We start from the raw sequence: 18,830 nt of genomic DNA on the forward strand, positions 1-18,830 counted from the left end.
ACATACCAGATGGAGCAGTGGTAGTCTTCATGAGAGCTCTATTTATTCCACAAAATTTAGACAGAGTCTGCAGGATGATAGCAGACTAAGGCAAATTCAATGAAGGAGGAGCCCTGACTACAGATGCTGTGCCAGATGTGATATCTCTGCTGGAGCAGGTTAACATGGCTATGGGTACATGGTATGTGGCTACCTGTCCGGTGGGCAATGTTTTTCCATCCCTATTAAAACAGGATCACAAACAGTTCACCCTCACATGGAAGAAACAACAGGCCATGTAACTCTCTGGCTTCCATTAATATAATCAAAAGAGACATAAACCAGGTAGACATTCTACAGAAAGTCACTTAGGTCACCAGACTGATGGATTATGTTAATCCAATGGCATGAGCAAGATGTGATTTGTACATGTGCTCTAGAGGGTGGGAGAAAACCCATGCCCCTCAGAGCCTACCGTATCAGTAAAATTTGGGGGGAGGAGTGTCCAGGGAGCAGGGGCATGCTAGCACATCCCCTCTGAAGTAAAAGACAAATTATTACAACCTGCATCTCCCACTATGAAGAAGGAAGCCCATTTCACACTTAATACTCCTCCTCTCAGCTGTTACACTGAATGACATGAAAGGCTGCCAGTTTTGAGTGACACCCAAGCAGGAAAACATCCAAATTTTGGCAAAAGCCAGTCTGCCACTTGGGTCATCTAATGTAGCAGACCCTATGATATCAGAGTTATTGGTGAAGGGAAAAATGCAGAAGAAATGAAAGCAAAACCACAGTACATATACTCTTTATTTTTCTCTGCTCATTTTATTGAGTAACTGTATAAAAACCAGATACATTACCAGAGAAAATATTTTATTTTTCAAATGAATAATGGATTCTTCACTCTTCAATTATTTCTGTAATATTTTACCCTTTTTAAAAACTAAATATATATTTTAATACATTTCATCTTTTCTCAAAGACTGTGGTATAATTTTGATTATCTTTAGCAACCAAAGTCTATTTCCAGCGATTTGAACTTGATATGGAGAAAAATGCCATGTCAAGTCCTTTGTACCTGGTTTGGTGCTGAGGTTGAATTGGTGTATTGGTTTGTTCCAGGATCCAGAGGCTACTCCAAGCTTTAAAGCGAAGTGAAACCTTGGGCTGGCCTTGGCTGCTTGAGGCCCCTCTGGATGGGGGTGACTGGTTGGCTCTGTACGGGACAGTTTCTCCCTGATCTGGGCTGGAATATCTGGAACAGAGGACTGAGGTATTTACTGTGTCTATTTGTTTGGGGTGGCAGGTGAGGAGAACCCTACTTCTTATGTCAGATTTCTATTGGTAATCATCTCTCCATAAGAATAAAGAGCAAAAATGGGTAGCTCTGGGTCCTTAATGATACTGAGATTTTGTTCTCAGTTACCTATCTCTCAGTAAAATACTAAGCCCAATGACAAGGAAGAAAAGGGCCAAGTTCACTGTGAACACAAGTGGTAAAAGTGACTGTGGTGATTGACTGTGACTGAGGCACAAATTGGGCTTTGACTCTTGGAGAGGTCTCCCAGGCTGGAGTCATTCTGAGCAGCCGGTAGAGAGCCAAATTTGGACATATGCGTTTGGATTGATCCTACTTTTCTCCACTGTCCACTGACTTTAATTTTCATACTCAAAAATAGTCTCCATTTCTATCACAGTATCTCTATAAAATCTAAGATCATATCCAAACTTCCCCTTCAAATGTCCATTATGACTTCAAAATTAAGTAACTAAAATAAATAATGGGGAGCTAATGAGATTTTTTTCTAGGTAGTAAAAAGATAAGACCTTGGTGTTTCTTCTTAGCATAATGCTGACCTCTGAAATGTGGGAAGGTTCCCATTTAGATGGAATCCTACATAAAAATATAACATGCATTAACACACAGAAAATTCTTGACTACAGAGAAAATTCAAGTGACCATATCCTTACTGATATTAATATAACACAAATAAAATTTCCATGAACATTTCAGCACAAAATGCAATTCATTTCTAGTTAACACAATGAAACAAATGATACTCAAATTCTAACTACTACAGCATAGACATCTGAATGAGGTTTGAATATGTACATGTGTTTCAAAGTAGAATTTGGCTTTGGGCTGGTAATTTTTAATCTAATCCACAGTATTTATGACTCTTAATTTCAGTTGTTCTTAATAAGAAATTAGGAGGAAAGCTAAATTTCTGATACTTGGATCAAAAAAAAAAAAATAGCTAAGGGTTCTTCTTTTGTATAGTCAGTAAGAAGCTACTGCTAAAGTAGAGTAAAGTAAAGAAAGTATAGCTGCTGCTTTACTTTCTTTCTTTCAATAAAAGTCTTTGGACAGTAGACTCGCCTAATTACAGGAAAATATTCTAACCCTTTCTCCAAATCCTGTTGCAACTGGAAGAGCCACAGTCATTATTTTTTAATGATTTCATCTATATTTTGTATTTTAGAAATGTCAGCAATGTTACTTTCTGTAAAATACAAAGGAGCATTAAAAATATCTAGGTAGTACTAGCATCTAGAGTTTGAAGACACTCCTTTATAATGAAACAAAATGTTCAGAACAACTGTCCACGACCAAACTTTAAAAATCAGATTTAGGACCTTTTTTTTTTTTCTTTTTAAACCTATGCACATTTGTATCAAGTTCTCCTTAGAGGGGAGGAATGATGTACCATACTGAAAAACTGAGACCTTGTCAGAGGTCTTCTCAACCTGTCTCTGAACAACTTTTTAAAAGCCAACAGATCTGTACCATTGCTATTCTCAGGGTCAGGATTATGGGATGCTATGTAAACAAAACAAAACAAAACAAAACAAAACAAAACAAAACTTTTGGCATTACTAATAACAAAAGCAACTTGGATTGGATCCAAGATAGCTTTGTGTTATAAATGAATTCTGCTTTATAGTAAAATACATTTAAAGTGTAATTCAACGTACTTACCATAAAGCATATATAAGTCAAGGTACTCCTTTGAAGCCCAAAATCTGATGCTGTTGAAGCAGAGTCCAGTTCCTAAAACCATGGCTTAATGTGGCTAATCTGATATAATTTCCTAAGTCCTGTGGAAACTTGTGGATCTCTTAACATCTTACGATAGTGACCTGGCACTAGTTTAGGTCTATAAAAACATAATTGTCACAAATCATACAAAAACATGATAACTAGTGCACATTTCTGTACGTCTTCAAAAAAACCCTTTGGATAACAACTAAATGCATTATGCTATGGGAGAGCCAAAGAAGCACTCTAAATAATGGATAATATTTAATGATGGTAAATGAGAACTATTTTCTAAAATGCTGTACCAATATTAATTTTAGTTAGAACAGAACATGGAATTATTTCATGAAATATAGTCTCTTTCTATGCTCTCCTGACAACACTCCCAACAGAAAGCTTCCAGTCTATTTGCTGTTTCTTGGCTGATGAGACATTCATCTTTTAATTCCCTGATTGTCTTCCTCAATGATTTTTGGAAACGTTTTTCTCGGTCTAAAACATTCCGCAGACTTTTCTTGGTATCCTCTAGCTCGCTGATCACATGATCTAATTTATGCTTAAGTTTCTTTGGACTGTCCATTACACTGTAGCTATGTTCCTAAAAACATAAACACCAAGTTATTAAACCAGAGAGACAAGTAGTTACGTAAAAGCTTAGCTAGGTCTCAGCTGTTTTCCATTTACAATGCTTAGATATCTTTAAGTTGGTGATACTTAGCGGTTTAAAGAACACTAGAAGATGATGCGGGTAGAAGCGGTATTTTGGGTGCCCAGAGCTGCCCTCCTTTATCTAAGGCTAGGTGTAACATGGGGGTACAGAATCTATGGAGGGGAAGCACTGCTCATTGGGGGTAAGTATCTGCTATGAACATGACACTTGTAATGACTACCCAGCTTTTGTTCCCTAGCTGTGGTGCTGCTATGTTTATGTTTTACCTACCAACAAATCTTCAACTCTTACACTTTTAACTATTTTATTTTATATTGATATTCATGTTAAAGGAAATGACAGAAAAGGAGCATTGGAGCAGGTCCTCGGGCTGAGGGTTATATATTTAGAGAGAACTCTGGTTTGGGGTTTTGAGAGAATTTAGGCTCTCTCAATATTTATTATGGCTATGCTTATGTTTGCTGGGTATACTTTTTTTTTCATTTGAAAATAGGGAAAGTAACACTAACATATCTTAAAAAGGCACTATAAAATAATTTTGAAAAGTTTTTATTTAATATTAAAATTAGTAAAGAGGACTTTTGCTTTTAGCCAAGATGAAATAACAGACTGGATTGACTCCTATCTAAAAAACCCCACATATGGCTAAAAGGCATAAAAAATGTTACAAAAATAACTGACATCAGGCAAGGAAGGCAGCAATCCTGGAGGGATGGGAAACTAAGAGGTGAGCCCTCTGGCTGACTGCCCAAGCTTACTGCCTTGGGAGAGCGTTAATGCTGTGGAGCTCAGTAGACTGAGAAGATTTGCAAAGCATCCAGAAAGACCACAGTGGTTACCATTCACAGGACAAAGTGCTAGTGAGGATAGGGAACTCTGAAGATCCTTACAGGCTCCCCTTCTAGTATTCAGTGCACACAGGTAGAAAACCGCTCAAGGATGAGGAAAAAATGACCAAAAAGGACCCTGTGTTCAGAGGGCATTGCCGCTATTCCCACTCCTACCAGATTAGAAAATTTCAGGATTCATGAGGCACTGAGTAGAGTATACAGAAGGGTCTTGCCGCAGTGGTGGAGAACAAATAGCCCTAGATGGAACACTCTTCTAGTCCTGCCTAACAAACAAAACCTGAGAAGATCAAACTGTTTACAAGTAACTTTGTGGTATCCCAGAACAAAGCTCAAGAACACAGGGTACAAAAATATCCAGCATCCAGCAAAGTAAAATCCACAATGTGCAGCACACAACATTTATCAGGTATGCATAGAAATAGGAGAACATGAGCCATAATAAGAAATAAACCAGTCAATGGAAACTAACCCAGAATTGCCACAATGTTGGAATTAGCAGATAAGGGAATTAAGAAAGTTATTAAAATTGTATTCTGTATATTCAAAAAGTTATTTTTGAGACACAAAAGATATAAAAAGGAATGAAATAGAACATCTAGAGATAAAATCAACAATGTGTGAGGTGAAAAATACATTGGAGGGAATAAAGGGCAGATTAGTGAAGGTGAGGATTCAGCAATATGAACTATCCAGAACAGACTGCAGAGAGAAAAGGGAATACTGAAAAACAGAACCAGAAAAAAAAAAAAAAATTAGGACAGCATTAGTAAGTGGTAGTGTGACTCATATAGCCTAATATACATGCAGTCAGAATCCCTGAAGGAATGAAAAAAGAAAGGTTGAGGTAGAATGAAATATCTGAAGAAATCTTGGCCAAAATTTCTCCAAGTTTGATGAAAACTATAAACCCACAGATAAAGAAGCTCAAGCACATTTCTCATCCCAAGCATGAGAAATATGAAGAAAACTAAACTAAGGTACATCATAATCAAATTATTCAAACCACTGGGAAAGAAAAAACCTTAAAAGCAAAGAAAATAAGAAACATTAGATATATAGAGGATAAAGATGACAGATTTTGCATTAAAAACAAAGCTTGTGAGGATACAGTGGAGCAACATCTCTGAAGAACTAAAAACAAACAAAAGAATCTCCAAAACTATCAACCTAGTTATACCTAATGAAAAGATCTTTCAAAAACAGAGACTAAATAATGATTTTTTTTTTCAGAAATATAAAAGCTGAAAGAATTCATCACCAAATGTTAAAGTCCTTCAGACAGAATGGAACCACAGGGAAATATAGAAATGAAAAGCCCTGGCAATGGCTGCTACATGGGTAAGGTATAAGATTTTTTTCTTATTATTTTATATCTCTTTAAAAGATAATTTATTGTTAAGACAAAAATTAGAACAATGCAGTGTGGGGTTTATAGTCTATATAAAAGTGAAATGTATGATAGCAGTAACACAAAAATTGGGAGAAGGGAAATGAAAGTAGACTATTTTAAGATTCTTATTATATGTGTTAAGTGAAATATCAGTTGGATATAGCCTTTGATATTTTAAAGATGAATGCTATAGACTCAAAAGCAACCACTAAAACAAAACAAAAAGTTACAGCTAATGAGAAAAAAAAAAAAAAAAAAGAATATAAAATGGAACCAAAAAAATTCAATTAACCCAAAAAAAGGCTGAAAAAGAAGAAAATGGGAACAAAGAGCAAATGGAACAAGTAAGAGACAAATAAGACAACAGATTTAATTAAACCAAATAATATCAATAAACACATTAGGTGTAAATGGTCTAAATAACCCAAGTAAAAGGCTGAAGTTATCAGAGTAAAAAAAAAAAATCAAGACCCAAAAATATAACTTACCTAAAAAAATATGCAGTCCAAACACACCAAATAGGTTCAAAGTAAAAGAGCAGAAAAAGATACAGATCTACCTCCACTTATGATGGGTTTCACAAGGCCTATTTTATAATAAAGTGTTGAATATCTCATGTAACTTACTGAATACTGTTATTGGAAGTGAAAAACAATGGTTGTATGGGCACAGAATGGTTCTAAGTGTATTGATTGTTCACCCCTGTGATCATGTAGCTGATCGGAAGCTGTGACTTGCTGCCATTGCCCAACATCATATGAGTATATACCACATATTGCTGGCCCAGAAAAAGATGAATATTAAAAACTTGAAATATTAAGTGTACTGTCAATATGAGAGACCCATATTCACTAGAGAATGTCATTTCACTAACTACAACAATGGATCATGGTGTAATTTGTTTCAATTGTTGCATAATTTAGATTTATATTTTGAAATAAATAAGATAATCTTTCACATATATTTTCTAAAGAATACAGTTATTTACAATCCTTTTCTGGTAATAATATTCAAGTTAAGTTAAAAAGAACTTAATTATTTATTTGCATATGAAATGATTCCTAACATCAAAATGCTTATAGTTTATTAAAGATATAATATGAATCAATGTATGCTTTGTAAGAGGCAAGTAGTTGTCTTTTCATTGTTTATGAATATTTCTTGTCTGACATTTTAAAATACAATCTAGTTAAATTGAAAAAAAAAAACCTTGAAATATGGTTTCTATTGAATGTCTATTGATTTTGCATCATTGTAAAGTTGAAAAATCATGCGTTGAACCATCAAAAGTTGGGAACGATCTGTATACCAATATATAACACTGATGATAAAGAAAACTAAAGTGGGTATACTGCTATCAAAGAAAATAGACTTCAGAGCAAAAGAACATTATCAGGGATAAAGAAAGTTATTTCCTAATAACAAAGGGGTTAAATTATCCAGACATCATAATCCTAAATATTTAGTACCCAATAACAGTGCTATAAAACATAACAAGTAAAAACTGACAACTTCAAGGAGAATTAGAACATTACCAGAAGATTACATTCCTCTCTCAAAAACAGAACAAACAGAAGTTTAGTAGGGATGAAAACTCTGAATAACACTATAAACAGTTTGACTTAATGGACATTTCTAAAACATTTTGGCCAACATCAGCAGAATGTACATTCTTTGCAAATGCACACAGAACATTAGACCATATTCTAGAATATAAGTCTCAATAAATTCAAAAGTATTTCAAGCCATACAACATATATTCTCTAACTAGAATAGAATTAAATTAGAAATTAATAGAAAGATATGTGGAAAATTCCCCAATTTTTGGAAACCATATGGCACACACCTCTAAATAATTCATGGGTCAAAGAACAAATCAAAATGGAATTTAGAAGTATTCTGAACTAAATGAAAATGAACACATTTAATTTCTGGAGGGTTTCTAAAGCAATACTTAGGAAGAAATTAATATCACTAAATGCCTATATTACAAAGAAACAAGCCTCAAGTCAATGACCTTAACTTTCATTTTAAGAAACTAGAAAAAGATGAACAAATTTTATGGAAGTAGAAAAAAGAAAATAATAAAGATGAATGGAAATCAGTGAAGTAAAAAACAAAAACAAAAAAGCAAGAATATTAATGAAACCTAGTTCTTTGATAAGATCAATAAAAAAGATTTTATTTTTAAAGATTTTTATTTATTTATTTGACAGAGAGAGAGACATTGAGAGAGGGAATACAAGCAGTGGGAGTGGGAGAGGAAGAAGCAGGTTTCCCGCTAAGCAGGGAGCCTGATGGATGTGGGCTTTGATCCCAGGACCCTGGGATCATGACCTGAACCAAAGGCAGATGCTTAACTGACTGAGTCACCCAGGTGCCCCAGGACAATAAAACTGATAAATCTCTAGGCAGACTGATCAGCAATAAAAGAGAACAGAAACAAATTGCCAATATCAGAAATGGGACAGATAATATCACTACAGATTCTACATATGATAAAAGGATAATAAGCAAATATTATGAACAATTTTAAAATAATAAACGACAACTGAGATAAAATGGACAAAGCCCTTGGAAGACACAAGCTACCAAAAAATTTTTCCCACTTCAGGCCCAGATAGTTTTACTAGGGTATTCTATCAAATACTTATGGAAGAAATAATAACAAATCTATACCAAATCATCTAGAAAAATAAAAAAAGCAGGCACTATTTTCTAACTTATTCACTGAGGTCAGCATTATTATGATTCTAAAACTAGACAAAGACATTACATAGAAAGAAAACTACAGGCCAATATCCCGACTATACATACACGGAAAGATTCTGAACAAAATTTTAATAAATCTAATCCAACAATATATACCAGTAGTAACACACCATGAGGTAAGGTTTATTCTGAGGCTGGTTTGATATTCAAACATGAATTGATATAACTAATCATATTAAAAAACTACAAAAGAAAGCTACATAATCTAAATAGATATAGAAAAAGCATTTGACAAAACTAATATTCACTTCTGATAAAAATTCTCACCAAACTAGGAATAGAAAGGCACTTCCTCAGCCTGATAAAAGGCATTTATAAAAAACCTACAGTTAACATCATATTTAGTGGCAAAAGACTGAATGCCTGCCTTCTAAAATCAGGGGCAAAGCCTGGAGAATAGCTCTCAATACTTCTATTCGGCATAGCTCTGGAAGTTCAAAGCAGTGCAATAAAGCAAGAAAAAGAAAAGACCACTGTTTTGGAAAGGAAGAATTAAAACTTCAATGACAGACAAGATGATTATGTAGAAAATCTAACAGCCTCTATAAAAAAGCTTTTATAATTAATATATGAGTTTAGCAAGTTTGCCAAATAGAAGATCCACATGCAAAAATCAACTACCATATACTATCAGTAAAAACAAAACAAAACACCATTTATAATAGCATCCAACTGCATACAACATTAGGGATAAATCTGATAAAGTGAAAGATGGGTATGTAGAAAACTATAAAATATTGCAGAGAGAAGTTAAAGACCTAAATAACTGTAGAGATACAATGAGTTCACAGATTCAAGGACTTAAAATAGTTTCATTAAGATGTCAATTCTTTCCAAATGGAATCCCAGTTAAAATTCCAGCAGAAATTTTTGTAGCACTCGTTACAAAACGATTTTAAAATTCACATGAAAATGCAAAAGATCCAGAATATTCAAAACAACTTTGAAAAAATAACAAAGTTGGAAGACAAACACTGCCTGATTTCAAGAATTATAAAGTTACAGATATGGGCTCTAGGTCTGGCTCTAACATGAATACTCAATGAGATGAATAGTAATGCAAGCCTGAAAACTCTGTATATGTATGACTGTTCTAAGAAAACCTAAAGAGGTCATTAGATATTTCCATTTAGAAGGTAGAGTACCTAAAGGGAGAAATTAATTATTGCGTTTTTCTTGGTAAATAAAGCTCTGTGAAGGCATTCTTTCAACTAACGTGTAACCAAAGGATTAACTACTTCTATATTATTACTACATATATAAAAATTATAATGGCCCTGGGAAGCATTATTTTTGGACATAATATCTGTATTTATATCTATATCTCAAACACCTACATTTCTACTCTAATCCTAATGGAGAAGACATATTAAAAATATCAGCATTAGGTCAGTAAGTAATTTTACTTACAAAAATGAACTGGGATTGGAATTCTTCAGTACATGAGGAAGCACCAACAAGCTGGTGATTGTGGTTTGTGACTGGAAGGGTTTTGAGGGTGAAGTTTTTTCTACAATGAAGTTTTTCTCTTTTCTCCTGTTAAGTAGAGTTAATAAAAATCATTGTAGATACTTCTGTCCTTTTTAAAATTTTTATTCCTTCTTAACTTTGTGTAGTGGAATACAATATTTCTTTTCATGGAAACTGCTTGGAAAACTCAGTAAATTTTAAATTCCTTTGAGATTAGTTTTTTTCAAAAATACAAACTACTGTTTATTAAAAAATAATTTGCCATTCATACAATCCTCCAAATAACCTAGATAACCCCTCTCCCCATCCCCAGCCCCAGGTCAAGAGAGAGGCAGGTCACGGAGAGGCAGATTTGGTCTTAAGTGTTTAAGTTCACTCTCAAATTTTATTTTAAATTGTTTTCTGATAGTATGCACTCAGCTTATAAAAAAGACAGCATTTTTAATATGAAATGGCTCTCATGTTTGCTTTAAGGATGTTACTGAAGTCTTGTCCACTAAGTCAGGCAATGTCTCCTTTAAGAGGTCTCAAGAGAAACATTCTTTTCATAGCTATTGCTGAAAAAAGTTTTGCTTCTCCTTAACAGAGAGCATGAATTTTAAGAAAACATATTGACAGTGCAATCCCGGTGACCCAATGTATTCTATTCTTCTTATAGGCCACTAGGAGATTAGAGCTGGTATTCTAGCATATGAACTAGGATGTATTATATGGTATTCTGTAGTGCATAGACCAATACTGCCTTTTAAAAATATATATAAAATCTTTTTACAGGCAATACTGGTCTACATATAACACAGCAACAAAGTATGAGTTTAATCTCTGGGATTAGTTCAAAGGAACTTCCTGAAAATAACCCTAAAGTTCATCTAGAAACAAATTTTCCTAAAAAAATAAGAGTGCTGTTGAGAAAGAATATGTCCTATCACTTCTTAAAGATATATTACTCATTAATAACAGTTAATATAGTGTGCTACTCTCTCAAAGATGAGACAGAAAAATCTAGAAATAGATCAGGTGGGTAAAAGGTTTTAGGAAAAAGAAGGCAGTCTAAATAAGTGGAGAAAACCTGGGGCACCTGGGTGGCTCAGTTGGTTAAGCATCCAACTTTTGGTTTTAGCTCAGGTCATGATCTCAGAGGTTGTGAGGTTGAGAGCCTCTGGCTCTGTGCTCAGCAGGGAGTCTGCTTCTCTCTCTCTCTGCCCTTCCCCCCACCTCTCATGCGTGTGCATGTGCACCCATTCTCTTTCTCTTCTCAAATAAAATCTTCAAAAAAAAAAAAAAAAAAGCTTAGAAAGGCTATCGGGGTGCCTGGGTGGCTCAATTGCTTAAGCATCTGCCTTTGGTTCACGTCATGATCTCGGGATCCTGGGATCAAGCCCTACATTGGGCTCTGTGCTTGGCAGGGAGTCTGCTTCTCCCTCTCACTCTCTGTGTTCTCCCTCTTTCTCTCTCAAATAAATAAATAAAATCTTTAAAAAAACCTAAAAAAAAGCTCTAAATCATGTAAAAATGAACTAATTAATAAAAAGTTATATCCTTTATATAAAATAAGTCATGTTGAAATTCTAGCACTGAAAATTTATGTAAAAATGAAAATCCTTAGGCAGTAGAAAAAAATAGGGAATATTTATATTATCTTAAGGTGGGGAAGGCTAGAGGCTGATAATTCAATAGAAAATATAGAATTGACTATTTAAAAGAGACATCTGAATTTCAAACAAAATAAAAAACCCAAACCAACCTGATAATTGTACTAAAAACAACAAAAAGTAACTGCAACTCAGAGGTCAGTTAAATAATCTATATCTTCAATATGTAGTTTTTTACATGTAATTTAGAAAAAGATGAAAATAGAAAAGGTCCTCAATAAGTAACTCACAAAATAAAAAATAGAAATGTCTAATAAATGCAGAGACCAATATCCAAAAATAAATTACAACAAAATGTCATTTTTGCCAATCAATTTTAGCAAAGGTTAAAAACACAACTTACTCTGAGGACTAGGGTGGATGGATACTTTCATGCAAAGGTAATTAGGGAATAGATTGGTACAAGCTTTCTGGTGGGCCTGTGGGGATCTGTATCAAAAGCAAAGTGTTTAAAAATGTGTGTAATCTTTGATGCAAAATTTTATTTCTGGGAATTTAGTTTGAGACAATAAGGATATGTACAAAGATTTGGCTAGAATAATGTTTATCACAGCACTGTTTAGAATAGTAAGTGATGATAACCTATATACAATAGTAATTGGTTCCGTAAACTATTGTTCACACATAAATCAATTGCTACATGGTCACTAAATATGTTTCGTAAAACTGATACCACCAGGTACTGACAGGGATATAGAACCAGAGAACATTTATATGCAGATGGTGAGACTACAAATTGGCAAAACCACTTTGGAAAACGATGGCAGTATATGCTCGAGCTGAACATACACATCCCTAGGACCCAGCAGTTGCACTTCTAAGAAAATTGTATGTACACTTTGCAGAAATGTGAACCTACATGTACCCAAGGGCATGGACAAAAACACTCATAGCTGCATCATTCATAACAGACCTAAAGTGAGAACAACCTAAATGTTTATCAACAGTAGAAAGACATAATTATAGTTTATTTAGATAATAGAATACTATATGGCAAAAAAATAAATGGACTACTATCACATACTAAACATGGATGAATCATACATACAAAATGTTGAGCTAAAGAAGTCAGAGGACATATTGACTCTATTTATATAACAGACAGTGATGAAAGTCAGGATACTATTTACCTTTGGAGGTATAGTGACTGGAAAAGAGCACGAAGGAGGCTTCTGGGGTGATGGTTACTGTATCTTGGTTTAAAGGGATTTAATTCACTTTATGACAACTTATTGCTAGGTACACTTATGATGGGTGCACTTTCCATATGTCTATTTTAGTATAAAGTTCAGTTTAAGAAACTGATGTCTAGGGGTGCCTGGGTGACTCAGTGGGTTAAAGCCTCTGACTTCAGCTCAGGTCATGATCCCAGGGTCCTGGGATCGAGTCCCACCTGGGGAGCCTGCTTCCCCCTTTCTCTCTGCCTGCCTCTCAGCCTACTTGTGATCTCTGTTAAATAAACAAATAAAATCTTAAAACAAAACAAAACAAAACAAAAAACTGAGGTCTATATGTTTCTGTTAAAAGTTATCATCTGAAGATGTGCAACACAATTGAGTGGGATGCTTGTTAAAATGTGCAGCTTTCTGGACTCTAGCCCAAACTTAGTGAATCAAATTCTCTGGGGAACAGGATTGTCCACTTTATTTTTTAAAGATTTATGTATTTTAGAGGGAGAGAGTGTGAGCAGGGGGAGTGGCAGAGGGAGAGAATCTTCAAGTAGACTCTTTGCTGAGCATGGAGCCCTACGCAGGGCCCGATCTCATGACCCAGAGATCATGACCTGAGCCAAAACCAGGAGTAGGTTGCTCAGTAGACTGAGCCATGCAGATGCCCCGGTTCCCCATTGTAAACAGGCTCCTTGGATAATTCTTACGTAGACTAAAGTTTGAAAGCCACTGTTATGGAAAAATATTTAGTATCATGGAAAGCAGTAGTTCACAGTGGACTCTGGAGCCAAAATGACTTGGTTCTAATCCAGCCTCTGCCATTTAATAGCTGAGCTGTGTAACCCTGGGTAAAGTATTTCAGCTCTCTGGACCTATGTTTCTTCAAGTAGTACAATGAGAATAATAATAGTATTTATTTCACATGGTTGTTAAGAGGACTAAATGAGTTTACATATAAGGTCCTTAGAATAGTGCTTGGCACATAGTAAACACTATATAAATGCTGGGAAGAAAAAGAGAGAGAGAGACAGACAGACAGATGGAAGCAAATTAAGAAAAGGATATACAGTTGATTCTCGAACAATGCAGGGTTAAGGGCACCAACTCCCCCGCATAGTTGAAAATCCGTGTATAACTTTTGACTCTCCCAAAACTTAACTACCTACTAGTTTGTAGACTGGAAGCCTTACTGACAACACAAATACCTAACACATATTTTGCATATGTCTTCTATCCTGTATTCTTACCATAAAGTAAACTAGAGAAAATGTTATTAAAATCCTAAGGAAGAAAAAAATACATTTATAGTACTGTATTTATTGAAAAAAAAATCTGTGTATAAGGGGACCCATGCATTCAAACTCTGTTGTTCCAGGTTCAAATCTATAGTGTAATTATATTTTTGTAAGAATATCTATAGATGAATTTATATACAAACATACATAAACAAATGACTGGAAAGATACACATTGAAGTGTTAAAAGTATTCCCTCTGGATTATATGACTACTGTTAATTTTTTTATACTTTTTTTTTTAAACAGTAGGTTCCACGCCCAATATGGGCCTTGAACTCAGGACCCTGAGATTAAGAGTCACATGCTCTACCAACTAAGCCAGTTGGGTGCCCGATGATTGTTAATTTCTATTGTCTTTTTGCTTGCATAATTTAATTTCCCATAATGAAAAACTTTGTTATAAGGATATAGTTTTTGGAAGTTAGTATTATGGTTTATTTGATTATGCATTTCTTAAGATTCTCAACATTAAAGCTAGAAAAGCAAGAAAAACCTTGCCAACAAATTGTACACATGATATTGTACAGGTGTCAACACGGGAGAGAGTGAGGCAGTCTCTACTTGATCATGCAGGCACTGGAAGATGACCCAGTAAAGACGGGTATAGTGGTCAACACCATATAGGAGCAGGCACACTTGTGCATTACAGATCTTCCTTAGCTTATGATGGGGTTATGGAAATTTAAAATATTGTAAATTGAAAAGGCATTTGATACACCTAACCTACTGAATATAATAGTTAGCCTCACTTACCATAAACATATGCTCACAACACTTACAGTAGCCTTCAGTTGAGCAAAGTGATCTAACAAAAAGACTTTTTTTATTTTATGTTTTTTTTAGAGAGAGAGAGCAAGAGTGAGAGCAGAGAGGAAGGGGAGAGGGAGGAGGAGACTCTTAAGCAGGCTCCACGCCCAGCATGGAGTCTAACACACGGCTCGATCTCAAGACCCTGAGATCATGACCCAAGCAGAAGAGTTGGACACTTAACCAACTGAGCCCCTAGGTGTCCCAAGCCTATTTTATAATGAAGTGTTGATATCTCATGTGATTACTGAATACTGTACTGAAACTGGAAAACAGACTGGTTGTATGGGTACAGAACAGTTGTTAGTGTATTGGTTGTTTACCCTTGTGGCCACATGGCTGCAGCTCATTCCCCCTGCCCAGCATCATAGGAGTATGGTAGTGTATACTGCATATCATTAGCCCGGAAAAAGATGAAAATTAAAAATTCAAAGTATGGTTTCTACTGAATGGATACTGCTTTTGCATCATCATAAAGTGGAAAAATTGTAGACAAAGACCATCTGTACTTCCTGTTTCCATGTGTTGGGAAGGAGGTAATTTCAATAGAAGTTCATTACTGTTGTTCCAGGACCCACAGGCTCTCCCTGAATTTTCTATGCTGGAATCAGTTACTCTATGGTTTCTAGAACCACTTTACCACATATTAAGAGAGATACTGAAGGCAAGGCAGTCAATCTATAACACTAATACCACTGAGAAAAAACACAAAATTCAACTAGATTTTACTTATACAATCCTTTTATTTTCTTTTTCTTACCTTTTCTCTCCTTTCATTCTCCTGTTCTCATCTCTTTTGCTCTTCTTCTTTTTAGTTCTACCTAGGCTTTAAGCTTGAATGTATGTCGCTCTAAAAGTATACTTTGGTCCTGTTAGTGGCTCTGCTCTTGACTTTTGCTCCAGTGTGAGGAGGACTGGCAACTTGGAATTTCAGTTCAACCCTCTTATTTTCCTCCATTGTTTAGATACAAATCCTGAATTATGTTAACTCCTAAGTCAGTCTCCTTCACCAGATCTTAGGAACATACAAATATTTCTGAGTGGCTACTGGTAAAATATTCCTGCTATATGTTATAAAAGCTGAAGCAGTAAAAACTCAAAAATGGACTTCAGATGAACAAGCAAACAATTAAAAATCTTAGCCTCAGTGGTAAAGGTTCTTCAATAATACCATAAAAAATGAGTAATGATGGTAAGCAGTGTCTCATAAACAAACCTGTAAGTGAGATGGGGAATCAAAGATAGAAGGTATGACTCCAGGTTTCAGTTTAATATTTGGAGCACTTCTGTCAAAATCTGTCTTCTTAAAGTGCCTTGAACACAACACATCTCCTTTTTTAGGCTCCCAAATGCCTGCAGCATTTACATCAAACCTTTTCATTGCTAATACCCATTTTCTTTTGACGTTTTCATCTGTGGGGAATCTAGAAAAAAAATACAGCAAGGATTTTAAAATTGAACACTATTGATAGATACTTGAATTAAGGCTGTGACTAAATTGGCTCATTGAAGAGTTTGTTATTATTCTTGAGAAATGGAATATTCAGGAAGCCCTTATGAATCATGCTTTCAGAACTTTCAGTTTTAATAGATTTTTCTATTAATCATGCTGCAGACATATGGCCCCTATTTCAATTTTCTTCATATTATAAAGAAGAAAAGTTTCAATGAATATTTCAGTCTTATATGGGAAGACCCACGACTGGAAGTTTTTCTTTATCTATACATGATAATATCACTTGTGCCTTTTCCCATGTGAAGTGATATCCAGAATTTATCCCAGATGAATACAGTACCTTGTATTTTCATTCTTCTGTTAGCATCAGAAAGTTGTTTAGTATAGCATTTAATACACAACAGGTCTATCAACGCTTAGTGAACGAGGCAACGAACTGCTGCTGTTTGGAATTCCAAAAATAAGAACTATTTTGAGAGATCTGGAAATCAATAACCGTATCTTTTCAGTTTTCCAGGCCGATTCAAATCTTTTTTAGAAAACGTAGGGTACACATACTCATTTTTTGTTTCTTCATACCTTGCATAGTAGTTAACAGATCTTTCTCTAGTACGTAGCACAGTGCCTCACACAAAAGCAGCAAAATAAACCTTTAGCAAATGAATAATTGTTAAACCTTATTATTCCTTTCCTTTGCTGTCAGAAGAATGGCTTAAAATAGAAAATCTGGATCATCTTGATTTATCTGTAGTACTGCTAAAGAACCCTTGGTCTGAGCTTGTAATTTATATTTTAGATCTATTTCTAAACAGAAAGGACAGGACATATTTGGGCAAAGATCCTTTCTTCCTACAGACTGTAAACTCCATGTAAACAAAACTGAATTTCTTTGAAGGTATGTTAAAATGCAAAGTAATAACATTAGCAAGAATGAGCTTGATATTTTTGTTTACTAGCCTCTGATACCCTGGCAGGTATCTTAAACTTTTCAACTAAATTATAAAAATGTAAACAGATCCCTGTCACTTCAAATTTAGCTAAAAAAGCGATTTACAGATTTGGGAACTAAAGATCAAAGCTGAAGATTTAAGTGGAACTGTCACTGGCTTTTTATAACCGTCCAAAGTACTTGGCTTAACTACAGCAAAATCTTACACGTGAAATGTCAGTCCTTTTAACTTGGAATTGGGCAAACAGCGCGAAGCACATCCAATGGCCGAGCAACATTTCACCATGATTTTAGCAACTCATAACAGAACTGAAAGAAAATTAAAACGGTAAGAGTTAGTAACTTCAAAGCTAAGGGCAACATATTTACTTTTCCCAGCATGTGTTAGGTACTGTGAAATCTCGCTAGAAAGCCAAAGCCAAATACTTTCTGGCAGCTTTAAAAATTTTCCAGGGGCTTGGCTCTTTATAAGGCAAAGCGTATCGCACTCCGCCCTCCGAGGGGTCTAACTCTATCCTGCGGTCTTGTACATTTCCCTTTCGCGGCTTCTTGCAGGCACCAGGTCACAAGGCCTTTGCACACTCACTCACTCCTCCTCATCTTTTGGCTTCGTGTTGCTTCCCCAGGGAAGCCTTCCTTGACGCTCAGATGAAATCAGAGCCCATCTAGCACTAGCTCTCCTCGAACAAACCCTTCTTCCCGGCACTTCTTAAAGTCGCAATCTTGCTACAGTGATTCTCTGATTGATGTCTCTCTCCTTCACCAGCCCGTGAGTTCCAGGAGGGCATGGTGGGGCGTTTGTTTTTTCTCACTTTTTGGCCCCATGCTTAACTGGTAACTGGTGAGCAGTAAACGTCAACGCATAGTTTGAAGGAATGAAGGACGAGTAAAAGCAGCAACAGGTCGAGGGCCGGCGAGCAGGGCCAGCGAGCAGGGCCAGCCGGCGCAGGTGCCCGCCCAGAGCCCAGGGGCCTGCGGAGCTCCGCCCCTTTCTCGAGGCTCCGGGCCGCCGCAGGGAGAAAGGGAGGGGCCGCCCTGTCACAGGTGCGGAGGCGGCCGGAGAGCGTCCCTTTTTCAGGGGGCCACCGGGCGTCTCCGCGCCGCTACGGTCCACCTCGCCCCGAACCACGCCCAAGGTTTGGGCGAGTGGCGATGGAGGGTGGGAGGGGGAAAAGAAGCAACCTAAGAGTTATTACCGTTAGCGGCGAAGTCAGCGACTAACGTCGACGACAAAGATTGCGCCTCCCTTCACTTCCGCCCCGTGGTCCCGGGAACCGGAAATCCGGCTGCCCCGCGTCACGTGCTCGGCCGCCATATTGGCTCGGC

At 36.1% G+C, this 18,830-nt stretch overlaps 1 protein-coding gene across 2 annotated transcripts; it reads right to left on the reverse strand.

Moving 5' to 3' along the window:
* Positions 1-862: 862 nt before the first annotated feature.
* Positions 863-18,774, reverse strand: THAP6 (THAP domain containing 6). Of its 2 annotated transcripts, XR_004380587.1 has the most exons (6): positions 18,701-18,774; positions 17,711-17,813; positions 16,316-16,523; positions 10,116-10,241; positions 2,963-3,620; positions 863-1,876 (listed from the first exon to the last, which is right to left on the reverse strand). XR_004380587.1 is itself a non-coding variant. In XM_032839885.1 (5 exons), exons 2-5 carry the CDS (start codon positions 17,788-17,790, stop codon positions 3,366-3,368), a joined length of 669 nt encoding a protein of 222 aa, XP_032695776.1. In that variant the 5' UTR covers positions 17,791-17,813; positions 18,701-18,774; the 3' UTR covers positions 2,855-3,365. The 2 variants fall into 2 exon arrangements, 1 of the variants encoding a protein (XP_032695776.1); XM_032839885.1 differs by lacking the exon at positions 863-1,876 and having other exon boundaries at positions 2,855-3,620.
* Between the last annotated feature and the right edge of the window lie 56 nt (positions 18,775-18,830).

The sequence above is a fragment of the Lontra canadensis genome, unplaced genomic scaffold, assembly GCF_010015895.1.
Source record: "Lontra canadensis isolate GAN:19392208 unplaced genomic scaffold, GSC_riverotter_1.0 scaffold1, whole genome shotgun sequence".
Classification (NCBI taxonomy): domain Eukaryota; kingdom Metazoa; phylum Chordata; class Mammalia; order Carnivora; family Mustelidae; genus Lontra; species Lontra canadensis.